General features: G+C 44.5%; 1 protein-coding gene across 1 annotated transcript in view; it reads right to left on the bottom strand.

Annotated features, from left to right (window-relative positions):
* Positions 1-1651: 1651 nt before the first annotated feature.
* The window catches only part of pmpca (peptidase, mitochondrial processing subunit alpha), a 17845-nt gene continuing 1502 nt past the window's right edge, over positions 1652-17994 (bottom strand). The window contains exons 5-13 of the mRNA XM_030363148.1: positions 6804-6898; positions 6368-6468; positions 5764-6027; positions 5437-5529; positions 5076-5194; positions 4749-4839; positions 4241-4303; positions 3929-4073; positions 1652-3666 (exon numbers count right to left, since the gene is read on the bottom strand). Coding sequence (XP_030219008.1) covers positions 3497-3666; positions 3929-4073; positions 4241-4303; positions 4749-4839; positions 5076-5194; positions 5437-5529; positions 5764-6027; positions 6368-6468; positions 6804-6898 — 1141 coding nt within the window. The 3' untranslated portion in view covers positions 1652-3496. The remainder of the gene's footprint in view (positions 3667-3928; positions 4074-4240; positions 4304-4748; positions 4840-5075; positions 5195-5436; positions 5530-5763; positions 6028-6367; positions 6469-6803; positions 6899-17994) is intronic.

Raw genomic sequence — 17994 nt, 5'->3', positions numbered from 1 at the left:
GAGTCCACAGCCAAGACTGGTGGGAGAGAGTGGTCTTACGGGAATTTAGTGACCAGGAATCCTCGAAGGTCCAATTGCGCACTACTGCAGCTGCCATCTCTCTAAGTTAAGAAGTATTTTAACGTTCAGCCTGCAAAAGTACTAGTAGTAGCCTAGTCATTTACAGTTATCTCGGACGCGCGCGGACACCTCATTAATAAACACCCGGGCCATGTCCCGTCGCTTAGCAACCGGACACGCTTACCGGACTACTTTTACGGAGTGATAACAAAGACGTGAATCAGGCAATAAACCCACTTTCCTTGACAGCGGTGAAGTTCGGTGTGCTTAAAAGTACCGACGGAGCTCAGTGAACTACTGCGGCTGCTCTAAGTTAAACCCCAATCTATGCGGAATAAGTGTATACATGGCGATTTAAAACGGACTACACCACCTATTCTATTCGGCATAGAATCTATGCCGAACAGATAATTGTATTCCGAATGAGGCGTATACATGACCATTTTCTATGCCGCATAGAAATCTATGCGGCATAGATGTGTCCATGTAAACGCGGCTGCGACAACAACAAACACAGCCCATTGACCAGCTCCGACGGGGGGATCCCGAGGCGTTCCCAGGCCAGTGTTGATCTAATCTCTCCATAGTCCTGGGTCTTTCCCAAGGTCTCCTCCCCACACCCAGATGGTATCGTATGGATGTTTCAGTGGAAAGTAACTGGTGTAGTTCAGACCTTGAATGACGCCACATGCAACTGTATCTCGGAAGCAAGTGTTTGCTTAAGAAGAAACATGGATTGTTAAAACAGACTTCTACCTTTAGTTGGCTGCGTTCTTTCTTATCCCCAGACAGACTGTCATTGTGCAGCTTCCCCATATAATGTACTGTATGGCACTAACTAGCTAAGAGTGTGTTGGCTTGTTGCATGAGGAGCAGTAGCTGGTGTCTCAGTGATCATTCATTCTGCTACTGAAAGTGCCTGTGGGTTAGTCCAGACCCAACTTATTTTCTATGACTTGTCTGATGTAACATGATGTAATAAAAAGGTTTTAAAAGTGATCTTCAGCTGGGAAGTTTATCAACCATCCAACCTGCATTTGAAAACATCAGGACTTTTAAAATAAATAATTGTATTTATGGCCATATTAATATTACTAGAGTTTTTGCTCGCTCAACCTCTGGTTGTAATTAAACCCATAGCAATAATTTGGAAATCCCAGTCGATAATGTTACTAAATTCTGGGCGCATAATACAACAATTTGCCTATAATGTTACAACGTATAAAATTAGTTCACCACAATTTACTCTTAAAAGCAGTGCCATCATTTAAATATTTTTTAACCATTCTGCGAACAAAAGGCAACAGGCTGATTATCATTTAGGGGGCCACTCAATGAAATGCAGAAGCGTCATCAACACGCCCACTGAAGTGGTGTGAGAAATACAGACTTTCTACTCATTCACATTTAAGGTCATTTACATTTCCTACGGAGAAAATACTACCTCAGGGGGTAGTATTATACATTAGATTTTCAGGGTACAAATGTCAGGATATGTTGTTCACACATACGGCCCATCAGGAGAATATCAGGACTTGCACGTGTGTCTGAAAGCAGCTAAGCACTAAAAAAAGTGTAGTATATGCAAATCAAATATTAAATAGCTTTTACTGTTATTCAGGGCTGAAAGGTGCATTGACATTTTAAAATGCAAGGCAACTACTATTGGTTAGTTGAAAATAATAATCATTGAGATTAAACATCTCTGCCAGTGTCCTGGCCAAGACAGGCAGCAGTAGCCAACAGTCACACATAGCATACACACAAAACGTAAGAAAAAATAAAACTAAAACAGTCTGCAGGATGAGAAGGGGGATGTCAATATTGCAAGACATTTCGGGAGGCTCAAGAGAAGAGTAATATTAAGTTTGAGCAACAAAGTGTAAAGACATTTCGGGAGGCTCAAGGAGAGTAATATTACATTTGAGCAACGTGGTGTAGTCTTGTGTTGGCTCTGTAGACATAATTCATCATACTGTTTTGACATGTTTCCGTTTTGTGTTATAGGGACACTGTATTTAATATCACGTGACTTATGTGCGGATATGCCGGTCGGTGCGATGATTGAATTTAACAGCTTTTATATGACAAAATGAACGACCTGCCGTTGCTTGTCGAAGTGAGAAATTGTCTCTTCCCTTCTTTTATCGCAATTTATACAGTCTATAGACAGAACGTCTTACCGTGGAGTGTTTTTCGACGGCGGAAGCGTTATGTTTAAAAACATAACGTCTTACCCAGGCCCGCCGCTCCCTATACGCAGAGTACGCAGAGTGCGTACGGCACCAAGTACCTGGGGGGGCACCAAAAATTAAGGTTTGCAAAAAATTGTACATTATTGAATTAAAATAATATATATATTAGTTATGAAGAGGCCCACCGTTGTTTTTTCTTAATTGTATAACCTATCACTCAATTTCGGCAAATTAGATGTTTTTACCTAACATAAAAGAGGCTCCCGATTTAAGCCAAACCCCGCCCTACGATAAGGGTACTGTCGGCGGAGGAAACGCGAGCCGTAACTGAGCTGCGCCGAACCGCACCTTCAGTACTCAACCAAGCCGCACCGAACCGACCCGCACCCTCCGGTGGAAATGCGCATATGACCAACTTGAGTAACTGGTGCGACAGGCCTGCCATTATAGTAGTAAGATATTGATAGGCTTGGATAAACCTACAAGCTAACATCAATCTACGTATGTTAGTTTATACATGTGCAGTGTTCATGTTCTTGTAGCATTAGGCAAAACATGGCAAGCGGGGTTGAGGAGAGATAAAACATTCTTACACAGGGTAACCAATCGATGACTGAGAAATTCCAAGTTTTCATTTTATCTGGTATTTTAGCACGACAATGAGCCAAATGTACAGAAAGCCTCCAAATTAAGCAGTTTGCCTGGAGGGCGACCTGAATCCAAGTATCATCAGAGCAAACCACCTAACTCTCCTTTAAGAACAGAGGCAAAACTGAAAACAATTTGTTTATCCCGCCTCCTCAAACTGAAGATAAAGGCTCATCTAAATAGAGGACCAACCTCTGAATCACACAACAGGAAGCCTACAGGGAAAACTACCACACAAACCACAATTGCTACTGATTGATGCGGGGCTTCGGTTCTCAGAAGTCCTCTGCTCGTCAAGTCTAGGTACAGCATTTGTTATTTGGGGTGACCAGTTAAACAATCCCAAATGTAAAAAAAAAAACAGGTCCTCCCAAATGACAAAGGCTCCAGCTGGGTACACACAGACTAAAAATGACAAAAAAAGGAAATACTCTCCACATCTCCTGGTTGGGGTGGACTCCAGAACAAAGTCCCCTCCCCCACAGCCCCTCTTACTTGGGGCGAGATGTCGTGTGAGTGGGTCTCCAGGTTCCCTTTACGGTTTATGTACATATATGGTGGTGGGGGTCCGGGGCAGAGGGGGTCCGCGGGGTCTACCGGAACAGGCGGTAGGTGCGCGGCAGGCGCCCATCCTTGCTGGACAGGGCAGCCTGGATGTGTTCGAAGGAGGGCAGCTCCGTGAGGTCTCCCAGTGCCGCCACCGCCGGCTTGCTGCGCAGCATCTTAGAGGTGACGCGCTTGATGTCACTGGTGGTAACGTTGCCTGGCAACGACAAGAAAGGGTTGACTTCATGTATAAGCACAGCGTATTTACGTTTCTATATAAACCTGCTATTTGTTTAGTATTTACTCACATTTTCTCATCACATGCCAAAGAAACGTAATAATATTTTAAAAAGAAGTCCTGGGCAGTCAAAAACATTTTCTAAAGGTTTTATATTTTTACTTAAATATATGCTATTCTTTTATCTAGAACAAGAGAGTTAAAATGTTCCTTAGCATGTGTTCAGGGGATCCAGACTCACTGATGAGCGCACACAGCTCGTGGGGCAGCTTCCTCTTCCCTGTAGAGAGGACCTGGCGACCAACGTCCTCGAAGACGACCGGCCGCGACTCCAGATTCATCATGAGCATGGATTTGAGCTGGGTCTTAGCCCTCTCCAGCTCCATCTTTCACACAGATCATCAAAACATGTACAAATCTCCAATCACATCATGGACTAATCATTAGGAGAGATTCTGAAGATAAAAGGAAATGGATCATTGTGGATGATTGGAAAATACTATTGTACCAGGATTATTTTTAAATATTGTTATTTGGTATTTTGTGGCATTACCTCTCCGGGTGTCCCCGCCATCTGGATGAACTCCCTGGTGATGATCTCCACCATCTCCCGAAGCTTTTAAAACATAGAAAGTGATTCATAATAATCATACTATCACAGACATGTTTACAAATGTTTTAACATACATTGAAAAACAAGAGACAGGGAAACATGAGCTAGAGAACAGAGGTGGAGCAATGGAACCCATGACTGACTGGATATAAACCATGAAATAAAGATGGTGCAAATATTTGAAAATATATGAAATCAAAGAGAAATATGACAGAACAGAAACTTGAAAGATCAAACATAGTCTCATATATCTATTACATTACATTACATAAAAGGCAATGAATAAAGAGTTGAAATAACACTACTTTAAGAACAGTGAACCGTGGAGACATCACCATGCTGAGGTCCGTTCTCTGAGATGACATCACCATGTTGAGGTCTGTACTCTGAGCTTAGCCGTCTACCTGCCTACATGACATCACAATGTTGAGGTCCGTACTCCGCCTACCTGTCGGGGGTCGGCGCTGGCATGGATGCAGAGCAGGCCGCTGTCCTCATAGCTGTGATGGTAGGCGGTGGCGTTGTACATCCAGTGATGCCTTGACAACGGAACAACAAAGACACAAGTCACATTCTAATATAGATCATCATGCCTCAAATGTGGAGTCTCTCCTCCAAAACAGTTCCAGTCAGCCTCACCACACTATCTCACTCTACTCACTCATCAAATGCCCAGTAAACTGTCTCACTCTACTTCCGCCGCAGTCAAACATACATCTTTGAAACAGAGGGTTTACCCAAATGAATTAAATGTGTACGGCAGTGAGGTGTTCACCTGTTGAGGACGTTGAGGTAGAGGCGGGTAAACATGCCTTTCCCCGGCCCGCCTGCGGAGAAGGAGCCGCCCCCGCCCATCATCATGTTGAGCACCGCGAACGGGATGAAGTCGTCCTCCTGTTGAGCCCAAACGCCCCTCATCAGAATACACCTCTTAACCACCACTGAGTTAACCAGCATCTTAAAAACATTTAGTTTAGCCTCCTCCTACTCACTTAATGTCGAATTGTCTTCATTTAATCCAACTCAAATGTATATCTGTGATTTGGATGTGTACAGTACCCCCAAATTTTCCCCCTCTTTAAGTTCTCTCAACCTAGGATGCTAGCTACTAGAGCAGCCAATCAAAGGAGACCCACCAGAAACGAGCAGCTCTCCAGACCAATCATGATGTGTGCAAGTTCTGGGATGGGGGTGGGGCCCAGACTGACGTCAGACATATCCTTCTCCATCTGATCACAAAGAAACATCAAGCAGTATAAACCAACTAAATGACTTCACTTGGATGGTGGACAGCTCGGTAAAAAATCAGCACAAAAATGTATATAAGAGAGAGACAGACACGAGACAGAGAGAAGTGTTTCGTGTCTGTGTGATATATTCTGTTTCATAAAAATACATAAGGCTATTATACCTATAAAGTGCATTTATAATATAATTCTGAGCATTGGGATTTCCTGTCCCACCTTGACGATGCCGCCGGTATACTGGGCCACGGAGAGGTCCACGTCGGTGGGCGTGGCCTCGCCCCACACCGGCCTGGTGTTCAGCAGGTACCGGCGGGCACACTTCACCAGCTGCTCATGCTCAATGCCCACCCCGGCCAGCACCATGCGCTGAGGACAGTAGTAGCTGCGCAGGTAGCCGTGCAGCACGGCCTGGTCGATCTTGTCCACGTTGTCGCCGGGACAGAAGCGCGGCAGGCCCACCGTGTTCCCGCGGTACGCTGCCTACGAGCGGTAATGCCACGCAGAAGAGGTCACAAGGAATGACCACCAGGCAAATATAAGTACATAAATGTGATGAGATTAGATCTTCACTAGGTCACTGTCATTGCAGCGAATACACTAGTAGTAGTGTTTACAAGGTACTAGTTTGATGCACTGTTTATATATATTTTCTGTAATTTGCTGCTGAAACATCTGAATTTATCTCATAGGATTAATAAATTAATTAATTATTAAGTGTTATACAGTGAAAGAATGGTTGAAGAGTCACAATGAGAAGAACTTGATAAGTCTGATATCTGTACACACACACACACCGAGTGTGGCGTTTGACGGAGCTTACAGCATGTATCATCTCTGTCAGTAACGGCTCAGGATCGGGCCTCATGTTCAGATCCTCCAGCTCAAAACGCACGGCCATTTGAGTCATCTCGATCTCCTCATCTTTGGGCAGACAGACAAGCATTCACTCAGTCAGATATAGTGTATGCTATTACCATGATCTTTTTTTAATTTAAAACAAAACAAACTAAATCAATGCAAAATTCACCACATTTCCCTGCACGTTATTTTTAGTCATTGCAAAGGTTTTCAAAATCTTTCTATAGATTCTTCAATATTATCATTTTTTAAGGATAGGATATATTTGTTAGCATTCTTCTTCTCCCACCTGGTCTTCTTTTTCAAATCAATTCCAGTGATGTAATGTGTTTATGACATGGGTCACCCTGTAATCACTGAGTGAACACACAGAGTTTAAAGACCAATGGCCGACTGACCCAGCAGGCGAGGCTGCAGCACAGCGTCTGACAGCAGGCTGACCACCGTGTCCAGGCCCTTCACTTCTGCAGAGATTGCATACATAGTGGTGTCTCTGCACAGAAAAACATGCAGCAGTATAGGTGAATTCTCCAATTCACCGCTGTTTTCGCTGGTATACCTCAAAGGTTGTATTCACGGTTTGTAGTTTGTGTGGGATCTTATACAAAAAAATACACCTTTCTCAGTATTGTGAGGTATTCACAGAGTATTCTGTGCATACCTATTGTAATTGTGGGAATATATAAAAAAAATTTGGATGGCACATCCCTCGACCTCGGAGGGGTAAAAAGTTTTCAAATTTCTCAGACCTTTGGCATCCCTCTAAAGGCCGATTTAGGGTCGTAGACGCAGAGACGTAAGCACGTAATTTACACAAGGGACTTGTTTTAGACAAGTTTTGATTTACGGTTCCTTTAAGGTTCCTTAAGGATTGCGCGTATTGCAAGGGGATTCTCCGCCAGAACAGTAGGGGGAGCAACGAACGAATCTGTGGTCGTGGAAGTGGAAATCGCTGGCTTGTTTATATTTATAATCATAGCCGCGGGAACGTATTCTCAGCAGGGGGTGCTGGAACAAAAAAACTCAGCCTGGACTAGACTCGCAACTCGCTACATTGATAAAAAAGATATATAGCAGCGCAGCTCAATTACACCAGTGCATGCGCGCACAGTCGAAAATCGATCGTTGTGTTCACACCATGGTTCACATCCAGCTGCTCACAGAACAAGTTTAGCGCACCACCGCTCCCCTCACACTTTTTCATATAACTTTTTTTCAGCACTAGGTCATATGAGCATTAAATAAATGCTGCGTCTCAAAATGCCTTGGACAGCAGCGACGATGACCCGCTTTGCCACGGGCCGAAACAGTGCGGAGCGACCACAGCCAGAGCGAACACAGCGGGGCAGAGGAGTGTCAGGAATAGTCTTTTGTGTACACATCGGTACGGCCTATTTGAACTACTGTTTAGTGGCAATGCAGTGTTTTATTCTATGCCTTTTAATTTTCGTATATGGTTTCAATGAATACAATTGTCAACGTCAACGTGCTCAAGGGCAATAACTCATTAAAATCCTGTGATAAAATACATTCATATAAAACAGCTTAAAGAGGAGTTGAGGTGCAGATTCAATTTTGAAAAATCTAAGGACAACTTAAGAACACCTGCTTGAACAAAAAAGTTGTTAGCCCTTATTTTAAAAAGTGTCCACAGACTGGGGTTTTCGCAGATGTTCAGGAAGGGAATTCCAGATGTGAGGGGCAGCGGAGCAGAATGCTCGGTCTCCCATGGTGCAAAGTCTTGTGCGGGGCTGATGGAGGTTTGTGCTTTGGGGCTGGAGGTTATGGGCGGATGAGGGAGGTGTAAGGAGGTCTTTGAGGTATTGCGGGGCGTTGCTGCAGATGCAAAAGTGGGTGATGAGGGCGATCTTGTAATGAATTCTTGAGGTTATGGGGAGCCAGTGGAGGTTCTGAAGAATGGGGGTGATGTGGTCGTATTTGCAGGTTTTCATCAGAGTTCGGTCAGCGCTGTTCTGAATGAATTGAAGTTTCTGAAGGTGTTTATTGGGTATACCGATGAGCAGGCTGTTACAGTAATCAAGCCTGGAAGAGATTAATGAATGGACGAGTCTCTCTGCGTCAGAGAAAGTGAGGAAGGGGCGGAGTTCAGAAATGTTCTTGATATGGAAAAAGCAGGTTTTGTACACATGTTTGATGTTGTTTGCAAATGTCAGTTGTGGGTCCAGCTTCAAACCGAGGTTGGTAACTGTGGTTGAGAGGGGGATGTCTTGACCGGAGAAGGAGATGGTGGTTATGGGTGATGATTAGGGGTGTGAATCTTTGGCTTCAGACGATTCGATTAACGATTCAGTAGTTGGCGATTCGAATCAAGGACAATTTTTTTTTTTTGGAACGATTCGATTCGATTCTGTAAACCACGATTCGATTCAGTAACTTTGAACCAAAATTCTATATCCGTGAAATAAACATGCAATAATGTGACACCCTGTCATGGGTAGATGTGTTGGAGCGTCTTGAACTAGATGGAAAATCACTCAGGAGCCGACGAGAAGTTTGGAAAAAGATGGGATTCTTTTATTTTCCCAATTTAAGGCCCATAAGGCAATAAAAATAAAACGAAAATCAACAAAAAAGAAAAATACTTTTCACTAAACAAACTGAATGGGCTTGAGAGTCACAAAAACATCAACTCGAACTTAAGCATACTGGACCTTTATATTATTGTTAGATTTTGGCGTAGCCAAAATATACAAAAACTGCAATAAACATAATTACAAAAACTCGGGGTCACTTCCGGTTTACCCGGAAGTTATGACGTTAATTTAAACCCCGTTAACGCGGCACACATTCCCTAATACAAAGTCTAGACGAGACGCTGGTAAGACGAACATTTATGCTGTGTTAACATGTAACTTTTAAACTAAATAAACAAACCTGGAATTTGACAACGACATACTTGTTTGAATGGTTATTGCAACAGAAAAGTTGACGTTAATGGTAAATGGTATTAAACAGAACGTTGTAATGATGGTACTTGCAAGATTGTATTAAACTGCCGTAGCGCGCTTGATAAATGACATGGTTGATAAATGATTTTAAAACAGTATGAAGGTAACGGAATACATAGTCAAACAAGACAAACACACATAGGCAACATTGACAGAAGCTATGCGCCTCGTCACACACCCCTTGTCAATTTTACCATTATTCTTTGCGAAGCCAAAATGCTTCCACACTTTGGATTTCAAGTTTGCTGGTGCATTAACAATCTCGCTGCCGCTCTCTGCCATGTTTGAAATGCACTAGGGCTGTCAATCCTCCCCTCAAATCATATTCGAATTTCTAATGTTTCTTATGTTGAATATTCGAATAATATTCGAATATTTTAATGTTTTTTTATTTATTTTTTATTACATCATTATATACACCGATACCATCTTATTATTAGGCCTACGTCCCGCGTCCACTAGAGGGCGCGTCAACCAAATCTGTTATGTAACATTTACAACAAGTTTTACCAAATCAATACAAAACTTATATAAATAGGTAAGATATAACGCCAGAAATATTCAAGCAATGATGTTTAATGAAGAAGCTGATGTTCAATCATTCAAATACACACACACACTGCTATTTTACGATGTTATTCTTGGCTGTTTTGACCGTGGCTCTTCCTCAGCCGCTAACTGTTCTGCGTACTCCGAGTAATGCACTGAATGGAGGTGTGCGCTCATGTTGCTCGTAGTCGAGTGGTACTTTAACGATTTACAGCATAATTTGCAAATGACGGTTTCTCTGGACGTAATCTTCCCGTTTCTCGATGGAAATCCGAAAGTTATGCTTTCCATCTCTGTGTCTGCTCGCGCGCTGCTTTTCACCATCTTGTAAGCATACAATGCCGAACGTCACGACGCAGGACGTTGACTTTGATTTGCGTCGTTGCTAGGCAAAAGTTAAATGTAATTCTTGAGTTCGAACGTTAGTTGCCGCACTCGAATGTTCTCCTTTTTTAAAAATTCGAATTATATTCGAATAGCGAAGTTCGTTTTGACAGCCCTAAAATGCACCAGTAGAGGGTGAGGGAGAAAAAAAAACTTGTGGGACTTCCTTGCAAGCTGACGACAGAGTTACGGATTACCGAGCTGCACTTCACAAAATAAACGTGTAAACTAAGTCTTAAAACATTAATCATAATCGATTCATACGATTTAAAGCATTTATATAGATTATTGGTGAAGCCAAAGCGATTCATTCTATTTATTTATTTTAGCAGATCGATTTAGTTGAATCGGTAGGACTGACAATCGATTCATCGATGCATCGCATGAATCGTTACACCCCTAGTAATGACTGGACCTGATGAGGGGTGCCAATGTGTATGGCTTCAGCTTTAGAGCTGTTGAGCTGGAGGAAGTTGTGACTCATCCACGCCCTAAGAAGAGACTGGGGTAGAGCATAGGTTGGGGTCGGTTCGCGGGTACAACTGAGTGTCATCGGCATAGCAGTGAAAAGAGATGCCTGGTCGGCTGATGACACGACCCAGTGGCAGCATATATAAACAATCACTAGTTGCCTAGTAACGGGGACGCTGGCGAGTCTAACGCCGCTCTGTATGGCTTGTTTTTATTCAGTATTTCCGATATTTCTCACGATTGCATTGAACATTTTGCCGTTTTTTTTTGGTCTTTAGTAGTTTAGCTAAGTCTACTAGTTATATATAGTCACTTTTCGCTATTGTCAGTGCGCCAGTTTTCTTTATTTCTACGTGTTTTTACGTGAGGTCGTACAGTTGGTGGACGCTGTTGCCTTTTGAACGCTGTTGCTGCTGCTGCTTACCGGAACGTCATTTTTGAACATTATTTTTTCGCGATTTTCTTTTTCTTTCTAGTCTTTTAACTTTTTCATCAGTTTTCTTTTGCTTACTTTCAACACCTTCTGTCTGAAACCCTTCTGGACCCTTCTGGACCTCGGATCGGACTACAAAGTTAAGTTAAGTAACTGCGTCAGTTTTCTTGATTTATTCATTTATTTCTGAACGTTAAACGTCTGCGTGTTTTGTTTTGTGTTTTTGTGCGTGGAGTCGTGCAGCTGTTGGTGGATGACACCTGCTGGCCGGCTAGACTGCTGATAACCCCCGGCGCCGGCGCCGGCGCCGTCCAACTGGCTTCCCCGTCTCCAGTGTAGCTACAACCGGCTTGCTCCACTCCTCTGCCTCCGCAGTGCTGGCTCTGTGGCTTCACCATAATCGCCTGGATCTACAGCTGGCTTCTTCCGACTTCACAACCTGTGGATTTTAACCTGTTCCTCTGGATTGCGCTATGTTTGACTCTCACGTAACGAGTGCATCTCTGCCGCTCCGTTACTCGGTAACGGAGATGTTACGTCTACGGATCTTCTCAAGGACCCAACCACCTCAGCTTGCATCCCACCAGGACATTCTCAAACGACCAAAATACATCCACCGAGGCTCTGGACGGAATTTTCAGTACACTCACACCAGCAACAAAAACATCCGCTCCTTCTGGTCCACTGGGCCCCGCCCCCTTCCTCGCACAGCCCGTACGGTCAGTACCGTCAATCACAGTGTCCTGTCCCCTCTGCTCAAAGCAACCTGCTACACTCCACTCACCTGTCTGAAACTCTGTCTGCTGAACACCAGATCCCTCAGTAATAAGGCCCTTTTGATAAATGACTTTATTGTTGACCAGAGCCTAGACATTCTCTGCCTCACTGAGACCTGGCAACAACCAAATGACTTCTCCCATCTAAATGAAGCTGTCCCACCAGGTTTTTCTTTTATTAGCAAACCCCGGGTTAATGGGAGGGTGGCCTCGCTCTCCTCCATCGTGATAACATCAAAGTCACCACTGTCACAGTCCCCCTTCACTCCTCCTTTGAATGTCTAGCTGTAAAACTCTCCGGCCCCAAACCCACTATCATTGTCACCATTTACAGACCACCAAAACCCTCCGCCATTTTCCTCAATGAATTCTCATCACTACTTACATCTGTATGTGCAATGTCCCCCACTGTTATCCTCCTTGGTGATTTCAACATCCACATTGACAACCCATCCTGTACTTTTGCTAATGACTTCACATCACTTCTGGACTGTCTTGGCATCACACAACATGTCAACCTCCCAACCCATAACAAAGGTCACATTCTGGATTTAATCTGCTGCACTGACATCACTCCCACTAACCTTGATGTCATTGATTTCCCCATCTCCGACCACAAAGCTGTACTTTTTGACATTCATACCCAACTCCACAAAACCAAGGAACAACGGACCATCTCCTTCAGAAACATCAAACTTATCAACACCACAGACCTCTCCACCATGATCAGCTCCTACCCCAACCCTCCCCCAGCTTCCTCCCTGACTGACCTGGTGACTCACTACAATAACTGCCTCTCCTCCTCCCTCACCACCCTGGCCCCCCTGAAAACCCGCTCAGTCTCATTCACCCACACTGCTCCCTGGTTCACTCCTCATCTGCGCCAGCTCAAAGCCACTGGTCGTCGACTGGAGCGACTCTACAATAAGACAAAACTCACTGTACACCGCCAAATGTATTCGGACCACCTCCATCACTACAAGAATGCCCTCACCACTGCCAAAACCTCATACTACTCCAACCTCATCAACACTGGTACAGGCAACAGCAGAGTCCTCTTCTCAACAGTCAACCACTTACTTCAGCCTCCTAAATCTCTCCCTCCAGATATTTCCACCACCCAATGCACTGCGTTCCTTGACTTCTTCAGCTCTAAAATCAACACCATTCACCAACAACTGGCCTCATCTCGCACCCCCTCTGATGACCCACCCTGGATGATCACCTCTGGCCAACCTCTCATCAGCTCCCTCTCTGACTTCACCCTAGTAACAGAACAGACCGTCTCAGAACTCATCCGCAAAGCCAAAACCACCACCTGTCAGCTCGATCCTCTTCCCACCTCCCTTGTCAAAGCATGTCTTCCGTCCATCTCCCCCATGATCACCAACATAATTAACTCCTCCCTCACTACTGGTACTGTACCCCTCGCTCTCAAGCTGGCTGCCATCACTCCCATCCTGAAAAAACCTGGTGCTGACCCATCTGACCTTAACCATTACCGGCCCATCTCAAATCTCCCTTTCATCTCCAAAACACTTGAAAGGGTGGTTGCCGCACAACTACAGTCCCACCTCGACATTAACAATCTCCACGAACCGTTCCAATCTGGCTTCCGTCCAAAACACAACACTGAAACAGCCCTAGTCAAAATCACCAACGACCTCCTCCTTGCAGCCGACTCTGGATTACTCACCATTCTCATCCTCCTCGATCGCAGCGCAGCATTCGACACCATCTCCCACCCTCTGCTCCTGGACCGCCTAGCTGGTATTGGGATCACTGGTGCTGCACTCTCCTGGTTTACATCCTACCTCACCGGCCGTCAACAATTTGTTCAACTAAGCAACCACAAGTCTGGGTGTTCAGATATCTCACTGGGTGTCCCCCAGGGGTCAGTCTTGGGTCCACTCCTCTTCACCACTTACCTTCCCTCCGCTGGGCACACTCCTCCGTCACCATGGGGTCCATTTTCACTGCTACGCTGACGACACACAGGTCTACATCTCTACCAAACCCACCGCTGCCATCCCCCCCACCTCCCTCATCACGTGCCTGGAAGAGATCCGGAGCTGGTTGAGCAGGAACTTCCTGAAACTCAATGGAAACAAGACCGAGGCCCTGCTCATCGGATCCAAATCCACCCTCACTAAATCACAACACACCCCAGCTCCACTCATAATTATCGATGGATTCCCAGTACCCTTCTCCTCCAAAGTCAAGAGCCTCGGTGTCATCCTGGACAACACCCTCTCATTCGCACCCCATATTCACAACATCACCCGGACTGCATTCTTCCACCTCCGCAACATCGCCAGACTCCGCCCATCACTGACCCAATCCAGCACTGAAATCCTAGTTCACTCATTTGTCACATCACGCATAGACTACTGCAACGCCCTCCTCACCGGACTCCCCACCAAACTCATCAACAGACTGCAGATCATTCAGAACTCAGCCGCCCGGATCATCACCCGCACCAAATCATCTGACCACATCACCCCTGTCCTCATTCAACTTCACTGGCTCCCAGTACACTACCGTATCCAATACAAAACCCTACTCCTCACCTACAAAGCTCTCCACAACCTAGCCCCCAGTTATCTCTGTGACCTCCTCCAAGAATACACTCCCTCCCGCTCCCTCCGCTCAACCTCTGCTGGACTACTATGTATCCCCACATCACGACTCACTACAATGGGTGCCCGGTCATTCAGCTGTTCAGCACCCAGGCTCTGGAACTCCCTCCCCCCACACATAAAACAATCAGACACCATTACAACCTTCAAGTCACAACTCACCTGTTCAAACTCGCACACAACGTCTAACTGATCACTGTTTTGATTGTTTTTTTGTTTTGTTTCGTCTTGTTTTTGTTTTATTTATTTCTTATTGCTTATGTTTATTTATTTTTACACAATGTCTTGTTTTTTAAATAATGTATGATGACTATATGCTCTGTAAGGTGACCTTGGGTGTCTTGAAAGGCGCCTCTAAATTAAATGTATTATTATTATTATAAAATGAAAATCAGGGGTCCTAGGACAGATCCTTGGGGGACACCACAAGTGACGGGGGCTGATCCCAAACTGACGTACGAGGTGAACCAGTCCAATGTGGAGTGACGGAGACCAATGTCGGTGTGGAGGCGGCTTAGGAGGATATGGTGGTCGACAGTGTCAAAAGCCGCTGAGAGGTCGAGTAGGATGAGCAGGGAGGGGGATCCAGAATCGGCAGAGATGAGAAGGTCATTGGTTACCCTCAGACAGTATTGGGAACGTTACTTTAAAAAAGCAATTAGTTATAGTTACTCACTACTTGTTCCAAAAAGTAACTGAGTTAGTAACTGAATTAGTCTATAATAAAAGTAACTAGTTACCAGGGAAAGTAACTATTTGAGAAAAAATAAAAAGTTGCTATATGTCAAAGAATTTCGATTTTTCTGAGCAGTTTTCACTTGGTCTTAATGTGTTAAATGTTTGAACTGCCCATTCAAGGGCCGGATATACTTCCAACTGCATTTTAATTTTGCATGGTTGCAAAGGCTGTGGAACATCTGCCAAATACTACAGAAAATGCCAACTTTTCATCGGATTGCTCCGGTCTCGCCCTTTCTGCTGCTTCATCGAATCTGTTTGGTGTGGCGAGGGTGTCCTGGCTTGTGTGTAAAAAGCCTGGTTCCAATTGGCTACCATGAAACATGACTCTGCCTTAGCCAATCTATGTCGTTGTTAACCCACCCTGTCTCCTCACTAGCAGTTTGTGTTTGGAGCCAGGGATGCGTTCGGACTACGCAGTTTATTCAATCAATTCATAGTAACGCACCGCATTTAACGTACAGTAACGGTGAAGGCGTTGTAACGACGGAAACAGTAATTAATTAGATTACCCCGTTACTGAAAAAATAACGGCGTTGCATAACTTTGTTCTTTTAAACTGCGTTATTACAAACACTGCCCTCAACAATGCTGTCTCTGTACAATGGGCAGTGCGGAAACCAGATTGGAATTTTTCAAACAGTGAATGACATTATAGATGTTCCAGTAGCTGTGCAGCAACATGTTTTACGAACACCTTCGACAGGAATGGTAGATGGGAGAAGGGCCGGTAGTTGGAGAGGCATTCTGGGTCGAGGTTGGGGTTTTTCAGAAGAGGTCTGATAACAGCAGTTTTGAGTGAGGGTGGGACATGGCAGGAGTTTAACGAGTGGTTTATTATTCGTGTGATGAGAAGGCTTATTGCAGACAGGTTAGATAGAGTGCTGTAGGTGCATGAGTTACTGAAGACCAATGGACTGCTTGCAGTACACACGTTTCTGTTTTTAGGGGTCCAAGCCAACAGGTTGGATCCCTATTGTTTTTGTAAGGATTATTAGGGGTCCAAGCCAACAGGTTGGAACCCTATTGTTTTTGAAAGGATTTTTCTTCCTATTATTATTATTATTTCCCCCTAGAAGTGGGTCCACAGCCCAAACCGTAAAAGTTGCACACACACCAATTGCATGACTAGATCCAGGTACGTGAACACTACGCAGTCCACAAAATCCAGACGCGCCGGTCACTAGGTGGCGCTATACCAAGGGAAAACGCGTTTGCGGCTATAACTCCCACACCGAAACTCCCACAGTCAAAAACTTGTACCCACATATTCACTGGAATCTGCTGCATCTTTTGGCATAGGCCACGCCCATTTGCGTCGATAATTGTTTTTCGGAAAAATCGCAAAAAACGCGAAACTGCATTTTCGCTACTCCTCCCAAATTTCTTGACCAATCAACACCAAACCTTGCACACGACATCTTCAGATGCACACAAAAGGAAAGCATTGAAGACGTTTTTGATCTTCCATCTTTTGAATATTTGTTTATTAGCTACGTTTTAAGTCGAAAATCAAAAATCCAGAAAAAAAAAAAAAATTAGACATCGGATCGAGTCCAAATTTTACCCACATGTTGGTGCTAACCATAACGGCGTTCGCTAAAAAATTCGGAAAATTACGCCCTAAGGGGGCGCAATAAACGAGGAAATTGTATATCTTCTAATTGGCCAAAGGAATGTTCTTCAAACTCAAGGGAAACCATCAAGGGGCAAACCCGAGTCTATATAGAAAATATGGCCAAGAATTATTAATGTGGGCGGGAGTTATTTGGCAAAGGAAAATTGTCTTTGGAAAATTTCACCAACAGGGCGGCGCCAAAAAACGACGACATTGTATATCTCCTATTTGGCCAATGGAATGTTCTGAAAACGCATTTTAGGCTATAACTCCCACACCGAAGCTCCCACAGTCAAAAACGTTATACGCACAGATTCACTGGAGTCAGCTGCATCTTTTGGCATAGGCCACGCCCATTTGCGTCAGTATTTTCTTTATGCAAATTCACGAAAACAGCTAAACTGACTTTTCGCTACTCCTTCCACATTTCTTGCCCAATTGACACCAAACTTTGCACACGACATCTTCAGACGCACACGCCAAGAAATCAGCAAAACTATTTTGATCCGACCATCGTTGACGAAACGGTAGCATTTTGAATATATGTTTCGCGTTGCAAATCAGTAAAAACTATTTTGATGCGTTTGGGGCCGAAACTCCCACACCGAACCTCTCACAGTCAAAACCTTTATCTCCACAGGTTGTTCACGGTAGCGTTTTGAATACTTGCTTCGCGTTGTGCCGGCGAAATGCACATTTCTTGTCGCGTTGTGCCGGCGAAATGCACATCGCTTGGACCCCTGCATAACTGCTTGCAGTTCTAGTTATTATTCCCAGCTAGAAGTGGTACCACAGCCCAAACCGTAAATGGTGCACACACGCCAATTGCATGACTAGATCCAGGTACGTTGTGCCGGCGAAATGCACATTGCTTGGACCCCTGCATAACTGTTTGCAGTTCTAGTTATTATTCCCAGCTAGAAGTGGTACCACAGCCCAAACCGTAAATGGTGCACACACGCCAATTGCATGACTAGATCCAGGTACGTATCGCGAAAACCGCTAAACTTTC

Source organism: Gadus morhua, chromosome 8 (assembly GCF_902167405.1).
Source record: "Gadus morhua chromosome 8, gadMor3.0, whole genome shotgun sequence".
Classification (NCBI taxonomy): domain Eukaryota; kingdom Metazoa; phylum Chordata; class Actinopteri; order Gadiformes; family Gadidae; genus Gadus; species Gadus morhua.
Note: the sequence above shows the minus strand (reverse complement) of the source record. Positions and strands in the feature narration are given on the sequence as shown.